Below are 10,475 nucleotides of genomic sequence, written 5' to 3' on the forward strand. Positions count from 1 at the left end.
AGATGGAGAGCCTTTGGCCAGCTTCAAGCTTGCCAATCTCAAGCAGAAGTGGCTTGATGGTTACAAGTGGCACTTAAAGTGATATCCATGTCGTGAAATCAATTCCAAACAAGTTGTATTGTCATCAGGAAGGCGCTACAGAACGACGATATCTGCACTGGATCGCTACTTGGCAATTCTCGTCGAAACTTCATCCGGAGAAACTATCATATCTCCTGCATAAAAGAAACCGACAATTTCGGTAGCAAAGAAATCCTTGTCTGGTTCGGCATAATGTTGGACATTCCCACACCACTGCAAGTCTTTGATGCAGGTACTGTCACCGCACATCGCTGTAGAGATGAAGTCCTTGAAGCATATGTGAAGTTGTTCTGGGGTGCTACAGGCCCGGGCTTTTATTTTAAGAACGACAATGCGCGGCCACACAGAGCTCAGATTGTTAAATGATTTTCTTGAAAAGGATATTCGCCGTATGGCCCTCGAGGTCTCCGGATCGTTATTCTATTGAACATGCATGGGATGGTCTAGGAAGAGCCATTGCACCTCCTTCCTTTACAAAGACCCTCCAGAAGTTAAAAGCCGGAGCTTTGGAAGAATGGGCTTTATTATCACAAATATTTAATGACATTCTCATAAACAGTATGAGAGCTCGTTGTGAAGCTAGTATAGTCACACTTCATATCAGACAACTTTTTTCGGGATAAATGCTTTATCTATGATTCATGATTTAACACTTTTTGACATACCCTGTTTCCTAATTCAAATTAAAATCTTTCCCATATTGTTATGTTGCTATATTTTTCCCCCATTGTAATATATCGGTTCAATTTAGTGGCAACTGAATAGTTCATCAGTTATCACAGATTTTATATTGGTGACATTTTTGGACGTGTGGAAATTTAGAAGGGACAAATCACAAATTCAGATGGAACTTATTTCAGAAATGTGAATTTATTCAAACCAGAAAAACTGTCAGATGCAAATATTTGTTCACTTTGATTGGTTGACAATCGCAACTTCGACCTTATAAAAAAAGGGAAGAAACTGAACATTGAAGATACCTTAAAAATGTACTGGATTAAAAATATGGAAATAAAATTCTTTGCTCCCAAGTATGCGCTTCCTAAAAGATTTCAAATGTTTCTTGTTATGAAATATTTCATAGCAAGGAGCATCTTGAAATGCTGACGATTTACAATATAAGTAATTATAATGCTCTTAATTGTAAAAGAAAACAAACTCCGTTTTCCTATTTCCTGGCATTCTTCTAGAAAATGTATTAATAGAACGGGTTTTTTTTGAAAAGACACTATCCTTACTTCCACGAGGAGGTACGAGGAAGATAGAAAATTAAATAAATGATAAAAAAACGGACATATTAGTTCATTTTTTAAATTGCCCTCATTGCTAAAATACGAAATATCAGCTCAAAGATCAACATTCTAAAAATGACAGTGTAGCGAATATTCAAGTTAATAACTGGAATCCATACAACATTTATGGTGTTCAAGGACTGTAATAATAGTTACATGTCTAAAATTTAACAATTGGATCCTACTTTAGGTAAAATGACATCCTTTACTGAAGAATATAATTTGGACACATGATCAATTTTGGAACAGTAAAAATCCATCTTTTGTACAAAAGGTATATTAACACTGGTAATTTTTTATATGTGGTGTGGCATTTTTAGAAATTATTTGGTTGGTTTCATTTTATACAACAGTATGTTGAATAGTGACTGACACATTTAGTTAGTTTTGATTGGCATTACGTCTGAATTAAATGAATTGATTTGCCAATAGACACTCTGCAAATCTTTGCCAACAAATTCAAAGAGTTTGTGCTTAAATCAAAAGTAATGAACTGGACCGTATATGCACATGTATTGTTTAGATTGCATTTTTGTATAGATGTAGAAAAATGCGTCTTTTTCTTTCTATCCTTTTAATAATCTTTTGTTATATGTATATTACAACAGACAATTACAGTAAAAGGATAGCTTTAATATTGATCAGAAATATTGATAAATGGTTAAGTCAATAATTTGATTTTTAGTATCTCAGATAACAAACACTTTTATTCTTGTACCTGTAAAGTTATAGATGAATAAGAATATTTCACACACTGACACTTTCAGTATGGGGGTTGTATAAAAATTTGTTTTCAACCTCTACAAAATCCAAAGTATTTCCATACATTTGGGTACCTTATTTGCAACTAGTAGTATATATCGAATTGCAATAGTTATGGAAATAAAAGCTTGATCCACTTTCTTGGGACATCCTTTAAGTAGCAATTACCTTTAAAATGACTACCATTAAAATACAGTTATTCTTTAAGATAGAAGAATTATTATCTTTATATTTCAATATTTTATATGTCGATTAATGTAAAGTATTTTTAATTTATATTTCATAAAAAAATTTACATACCAGGTGGAGAATAGAAAGCACTTCCGTCCTCACTTTGGGATCTGGATAAAGGTGGATGTGAAAGCACTGGTGCTTGATCCTCATCATATTTAGCTAAACACCAAAATATAATTTCAATTAACTTCTCAGATAGAAGGTATATCAAAAAATGACAACTTAATTTAATTCACATAAAAACTAATGCTAAACCTTATTAAAACAAAATCCTTATTTACAGATTACTGAAAACAAATTGGTAATTGCAACCAATGAATCGAAAGAGGTTATAATCTGCAATACACCAAACAAAATTTGAATAAAAGTTGCAGAATTCTTCACAATGATAGATTGACGATTCCGATGTATTTGATTAGCACAAATGATTCTTCATTTATCAAAACATCTTAATTTAGAAACATAGAATCTTAAAAATGGTTGATGAATGAAAATACATATTCCCGAATGAAAATACGTGTTTCACTGGAAGAAAAGAAGGAATACATCATGCTACTGTGTGTAGCATCAACTGTAATATGATGGAAAAAAAGTAGATAACTGCCTGAGTTTGTGCCTGAGATCAATGGTGCAAATTAAATATTTATATGCATTTGAAACTTGGAGAATATTTTATTCATATATCTTCCATCTTCTTAGATTTCATACTTCTAAATGAAAGTGCTTTGAAACTCACTGAATTAATTATATTATCCCTTTATATAGAGATCACACCATTTGTAAATACGCTATAAAAATCAATGAATCTTGAGCAAAACCAATTATCAATTCAAGCAGAGTGGATGGCAGAATTTGTGTTGCAAATAATACATATGAATATTCCAAGTATGCTTATTTTGTGCACAAAGGAAAATAGTAAACCGAGTGGAAAAGTGATTTGTCAATTATTTCATATTCATGCAAAAGAAAAGCTTTATCTGAGTTTCCATTGAATGAAAAAAAAAATCAAATCATTAAAACAATTGCCATCAGAATTTATGAAATATATAAATAAGGTATTATATTATGAATAAAATATTCGATAAAAAATACTAACAGAATAGAATTAGATAATAGCAATGGTACCTATTCCTTCAGCATCAAAGAGAGAAAATTCTCCTTTCATATAACATGTTTATTTTTTTATATCAAACTAATAAACTTTAATAATAATTTAAGTTCTACTACATTTCTAGTGTCTACATTTAGCATAAATTTTGAATTTCAGTAAAAATTTAAGCAATATGTTTGCCCTAAAATATAAGATAAAGAAATTTTTCAGCAATCAAATACTATATTTTTTTATCCCCATGTCTTTTGTGTATTAATAAAAATATTTTATGTTGTAGTTTATGAATATTTTAAATGCCTCTCTTTTAATTGTGCTGAAATGAATAGTTATTTGCAAACTTGACCACTTATCTTTTTGCGATCTACACATTATTTGAATTTTCACAACTGATTGGCAACAGCCATTTCATCAAATTAAATTACACTACTATGCTATGAAACGTCTTTCATAGAGCATTTGTAAAAATGCTGACAAACTTACAGAATAACTAAAAATTTACTCACACATATTATAATGGTAAAATGTAATTGTTTTACCATTGAACATAAGAAACAATAGTACTGAATCGCTAATTTTGATTGAGCCTCATCACCTTATAATTAAATAAATCCAGTATGTTGATTAATAAACATACAAAAAAAAAATCCTATAAGAAGCTATTTTTATGAATCAAAATTGGCATTTCCAGATTAAAATTCAAAATTTGAACATACTACTTAAGAACGCTTAAAATAATGGCAGCTAAAGTACAATGTTTAAAGCTTTAAAAGGAAATGCAAAAGATTATTTAAGATTTTTACTGAGTAATTTCACCTTACCTAAGAATGCTAAAGCTTTCGATTCCCTTGGAAGCACTCTGAAGTCTAAAAACCAAGCTTCTCCCCATGACAAAATGAATGAGCAAAGCAGAAGTACAACTGATGCAGTGGTACTATTGGAATGGGCCCACTAAAAAGCACATAATTTAACAAAAATAAAAGAATGCACATTTATTTTACTAATGTTCAGTAGATTAAATTTTAAATACAAAAATACAATCTAGCTCACTACATACTTGAAATTCAAAATATTTTAATACATTAAACTTAATATTTATTAAAAAATACTTTGTTTTAATAGTAAATGAGTATAATAAAACTTAACACAAAAAAACAATTTTTTTAAAAATCAAGAATCTGGAGATCAGAGCAAAAATTGTTAAAGTTAGAGGCATTGATAACAAAGATAACCAGATTCATAATATATCTCCATTTTTGATGAATTTTTATAAAAAGATTTTACAAATTCGACATTATAGAGGCACATGCATATCATAACACATTTGAACTGTTTATAAAAAACAAATATTAAAAAATTCTGGACGGCTATTCAAAATAAACACTTGCCTAATTTTGAATAACAAACATCAGACAACAAACTTAAGAAAATAAAAATTAAGAAACATACAAAGATGGGAAAATTTGAATTTCGTAAGTATTAATAATATGGAAAATAATGCAGATAAAACAAATGCATATTTAAGCAACGTTTGAACGTTTATCTATTGGAAATATTCAATTTGGCTGGGGGGAAAAAAAAAATTTCATTTTATAACAAAATTTGAAAAAATCTAAATGGCAAAGAATAAAATTTATACATTGTTTGACAATTACAAGTTTATGATCCATATCTAAGTGAAAGAGTTACAACTTACTTTATACAGGAAAACTTTAGCAATGATGAATACCGTAGTACCTGCAGTAGTAACCTACAAATTTAAAGGATAATTAGTTTTTCAAAATAAATTAAAAATATAGCTATTGAATAAAAAAAGGTTAAATGAAACTTACAAATACCATCCACCAATGGGACAGTCTTAAAAATATATAAACAAGAGCAATTAGGAACAATCTTGCCACAGCCAACACCTATAAGTAATTAAAATTTTTTGGAGAATTAATATTTTACATGGAATAAACAAGAGCAAAAGTCCAAGAATGCTTATAAATAGAAATTGCTTTTTTAATTCACATATATTGTAATAAAAAGAAAAAGAAGCATGAATAATACATACTACTATATCAAACATCGATGTTTCGATATTATAATTTATCACTTCATTTCTGAATGATGAATCAATTGAATCTCCACCAGAAACCTGCAAAAAAGTAAATTGCTTAAAAAATTTCATTTCCGCTCCAATTTTGATGATTTTAAATTCAGTACCAAATATCATATAAAGTAAATATTTATCTAAACAAAAATACAAGCCTTTATTAAAAAACATGACCAGATATCAAGAATTGAAAAAATAGTTTCAGACATTAAGTTTATTAAGAAGAACTTACATTTTTAAAAAATATTAATTGAAAACAATTTTTAAACTATTTTGATGCATTCATCCCACCACTTTTAGCATAACAAATTCAAAATCTTGCTACTTTAATGAAAGACCATTATTATTATTATAATTCATTTCAATAATTTGAATTCCCTTTATGCACGATATTAGCAGTTATTATAAATGGTAAACAATAAGGCATCCTAAATCAGCTGGAAAAAACATTTTAGGTGCTTGGAATCCCCAACATTCAAAGCCTCTTGCATTTAAAACAAAAAAATTAGCAACTTAAAAATATAAATAAATAAATAAACTTACAACAGTACATATAATCCATATTAGGAATGTAAATAAGACATCAAATACTGTCAACAGTATAAAAAATCTTCTAGCCATAGATAGTCTTCCTTCAACTGATAATCCTTCCATGATGGACGGTTCAATAGCAGCAGAATAGTTGCCATTTACAGACCCATAGCTGCTGTGGCTAAGGCCAGAAGGGTTCTGCAACAGCTGAGGATAGTTGGAACGATTTGTACCCATATAAATTTGATGACTATTCACATAACAATATATCACCTAAATTTCTGAAATAAAAAATTTAAAAATTCAATTTAAAGAAATAGTCTTGGCCATTAGATAAGATACAGAAATTACAAGTTGCAAACATATTTCCAGATTGACAAAAAAAAAAAAAAGAAGGGAGATAGGCTAATAAAACATTAACTTTTACAATGAGATACCCAATTTAAGAATAACAGTTTTGAGCTAAACTGGTTTGGCGATTATGATAATTCAGAATTGAAACATTATTTGTACTTCTCCATTCATTTTAAAGAAGTTAATTACATTCACTTCTCATAGTATGCCTTTCTAATTAACTGTATAAAAATAATAATGGGCCATTTCCTGAACATTAATACCTAGGAATACATCTATGCATCTTTACTTCCATCTAATTACTAAAAAACAACACAACTAAACTTATTACAAATTTTCTACAATGTGGTTATATTAATAAACCAAACAAAATAACCAAAAATCGTTATATTTATATTAAAAAATTTGGAATAATAATTAATACTTCATATTACATAGATAAGAAATATGACCAATATTATGTAAATTGAATAAATATGCTTAGGAGTACAAAAACAACAACCAATAAATCCTTCAAAAAGCAGCATTTATTTTTTGGGCACTACTCTATGAATTTCAATTACCTTTTTTTTTATCCTTATATTTTATTTACTTCCAAAAGCATGCAGACATTTTAAGAATATATTCATGTAAGTTTCATTTTTCAAAACTTTTTTTGCCACACAAAATGACTGTACTTCTCAAATGAATAATTTTAAACATATAAATTGCTTTGGGTGAAATTTAAATACAAAGCATTTCAAGTGCTCTTTAAAAACCTTTAAACCATTTTTTTTAATCAAAAGAGTAATGAAGAATAGAACATAAACAAAATACAATATAAATAGCAAGAAAACAAAGTTTACTTTAAGATAATAATGCTGACAAGTAATTTTGATTAAAGCCAATTTGAAATAACAAGCAACTAGGATTTAATATGGAGTATTCTGATGCACAAAGATAGCAAAATCTTCATACACAAATAAAATACTGTATATAGCACAATATACAAATGGTGTATATTATGCTTACCACTGTATACAAATGGACAATTACAGAGTATCTTCCAGTATAAATCTAGATAATTATGTATCCCATAATATTTGTATAATTAATAAGAATCTACAATTTGGTATCAATATAATACTGCAAGAAATTTTTGATTCACATATTTAAATAACACTTAAATAACTGAATGCCAAATACTTTTTACATTTTATAAAATCATTAAAGATTTTTGCAAATAAATGAAGGTCAAATTAAAAATAATGAAAGTGTAAACATTCTTCACATTATAATTCACGAAAATTGACAGATTGAATCAAGCTCTTCAATCTGTCTTATGGGCATTCGCAACTCTTGCGTACGCAAACTAAGAAGTAAAATTAAATAGGAAATAAGCCAACATACTGTAAGACTTTTTCTCATTTAGTATTTTCATATTCTTTGAAACTTACCATATATCAAGAAAAGCAGAACACAAAATGAAAATTATAAAATATTATTCCCTGAATTTTAATGGTACTAAAAATACTAGAAATACCTTTTTTATATTGCAAATAACGTATTGGACGGATATAATACAAAATTAAATCGAAACAGTAATAATTTTCTCTCGCTTGATATTAGATAAAAAAATACTTTGAAGTATTCCTTATTTCTAATCAGTAAAGTTGATATATCTCACGTGCAATTTCACTTAATAAAAAACAATGCACTAAAATTAAAAATTTCACAATAATAGGAATATATGCACACTAAAAATAGTCCATTAATTAATTTGCCGCTCTAAAAATACTACACTTACGAAAAAGACAAGCTATTTCTTGATAAAGGCTCCAATCAACTTCACTCATGACAATAGCCAAAAGCAACTAGAAACTTTACTCCGTGTCTACAATCACAATCAAAATTCATGCAGAGTTGTTGATAAGAATGCCATCCGAGGAACGAAACTCACAGCTACCGCACTGCTTATTATAAAAAACAATATAAAAAAAGAGGAAAATCTTCTGCTCAGTTCAAATTTTTTATTTTTATGATTTTTGTTTCATAAGTTTTCGGCTTTAGATTGGTGGACAAAATCAATGACGTCACAAATGAATGAAATGAGCGGAATGGTGGATGACACATGACAACAGTTGTGCAGATTTATGATTCTTGCATAGGCTTTGGGGTTTTCAAGTGTGCTTGATGTCAGTGAATTATACTAAAATTTTTTTCGCACAATTACTTATTTGAGATCAAGTCACTTCTAATTTAATTTAATTTAATTATTTAATTTATTTATTTTGGATATCGGAGGAAACCAATGCATTCAGTTGACTTTGAAAAGTAAAATAATTTTTGCTTTATTTGAAGAATGTCAAAAATAATCATATAAATAGATAACTTTGTGGTTAGAAGAAAAGAAGGAAGCCGATAAAACTATTTTCAGTAAAATTTAAGTTAGGTTTGGTGATCTTTCCTGAAATTGAGCAGCGCTGCTATTCAAATACTTTTGAGTTCACATTTAATTAAAGAAAATGAAATAGTTTTTCCGCATATGATCTTGCATAATTTTTAAGCATTTTATGACGGGAATCGCTATTTTATCAACAAACTTTTGCTTCATTTGTTATTTCCTAAACAAGTAGTACCAGCCAGAACAAAAGTGAGGCCTTGTGTAACTAATACAAATTACTTACACGTGGCGCAATACAACATGTAACTGCATTCATGTAAATTTCATGCGCTAAAGTAATAATTTATTATTTTGTAATATTTATTACATTGCAAATAATGGTTACGTAAGGATTTATCAAATACATAATAACAAAAAATAATTATATTATTTTAATAGATTATCGTTAATAAATATATTGGTAAAATTATTTCTTTATAAATTAATTAAACCGATTTGTTGTGTGAATTTCTAAAATAAGTTTACAATATATGATTTTTGTTGCATTTACTTATATTTTCATAGCAAATTTGCTGATAATAATATGAATTAGTTTTTTGACTAATTCAGGTCAGATTAATTACATGAGTAAGGAGATAAATCACTCTAGATTAATGTTAAGTTTCAAGTAACTTAATTTTTTTTTTTTTTTTTTTGAAAAATTCAGTCTTGAAACAGAGCAGCAGCAGTTGCAATGGTAATTGCTAAGGAGAATATAATTTTCTGAAATTTTGATGAAATTCAAATAAATTATTTTGAATAAATATTACAATAGTTACATTATTGTGATTTTGAAAGACAAAACTCAATAATAAATTTTGATTTCATTAAATCCTGTAAAATCACGTTAAAGATACAGAAGCAGTTGCGAAAATCATTTTCAACTCGGTTGTAAAATCTAAATGAAACCTCATGCTTCACGTCAAACAATTTCAAATCTTAGAAGAAACGATGACAAACGATTCGAAAAAATTCTTAGAAGAAACGATGGCACATTCAATTTAAAAACTAGAACTACGTAGTCAGAGATAACTATCCGCATGTGTAATGAAATTAAGAGCAGTGAAACTCGCCTTGCATCGATGGAGGGAAAAGTGGAAAACAAATCATTGGATAATATTCAAATGTATGCATATTATCATTTAAAAAAATAGAAACAAAAGCATTTTCCTGTTCTAAAATCAATTAGTAGCGAATGACCTTCGCAAAAGCTGCAACTTCTCCAGTTTCATCATTCGCGCTCCCCTCGAATCGGCCCTGGCAACAAGTAATTCTTAAATAACGATTCTAAGGAAGATACACACTTAAAAGGCTTTAGTTGAGGCTGCTGAATTTACTTAAAAATTGTGAAATCTCAGTTTTTCCTGAGGAGAAAGGTTTTAATCAACGTTTCAAAGTTTTTTCACATTTTTTTCTTTTAGAATTAAAGCATTCATAAATAATATTACTTGCTTTTTATTTCATAAGTAACTATCTATATTTTTAATTTGGGCCTAGCGTCAACACACTTATTGCACATGCTTAATTGTAGAATAATAACAATGCTTTCAACGTACTCTCAGTATGATTGAAATTTTTGTCTCAAATGAGTCT

At 28.4% G+C, this 10,475-nt stretch overlaps 1 protein-coding gene across 1 annotated transcript in view; it reads right to left on the minus strand.

The window, feature by feature from the left end:
• LOC129959940 (stAR-related lipid transfer protein 3-like) overlaps nucleotides 1-8,464 on the minus strand; it is a 54,656-nt gene extending 46,192 nt beyond the window's left edge. Inside the window, exons 1-7 of the mRNA XM_056072856.1 lie at nucleotides 8,247-8,464; nucleotides 6,119-6,387; nucleotides 5,534-5,617; nucleotides 5,310-5,387; nucleotides 5,174-5,227; nucleotides 4,299-4,428; nucleotides 2,436-2,528 (exon numbers count right to left, since the gene is read on the minus strand). Of these exons, the coding sequence (XP_055928831.1) occupies nucleotides 2,436-2,528; nucleotides 4,299-4,428; nucleotides 5,174-5,227; nucleotides 5,310-5,387; nucleotides 5,534-5,617; nucleotides 6,119-6,343 (664 nt within the window). The 5' untranslated portion in view covers nucleotides 6,344-6,387; nucleotides 8,247-8,464. The remainder of the gene's footprint in view (nucleotides 1-2,435; nucleotides 2,529-4,298; nucleotides 4,429-5,173; nucleotides 5,228-5,309; nucleotides 5,388-5,533; nucleotides 5,618-6,118; nucleotides 6,388-8,246) is intronic.
• Nucleotides 8,465-10,475: the final 2,011 nt, after the last annotated feature.

This window comes from Argiope bruennichi, chromosome X2 (genome assembly GCF_947563725.1).
Source record: "Argiope bruennichi chromosome X2, qqArgBrue1.1, whole genome shotgun sequence".
Lineage (NCBI taxonomy): Eukaryota > Metazoa > Arthropoda > Arachnida > Araneae > Araneidae > Argiope > Argiope bruennichi.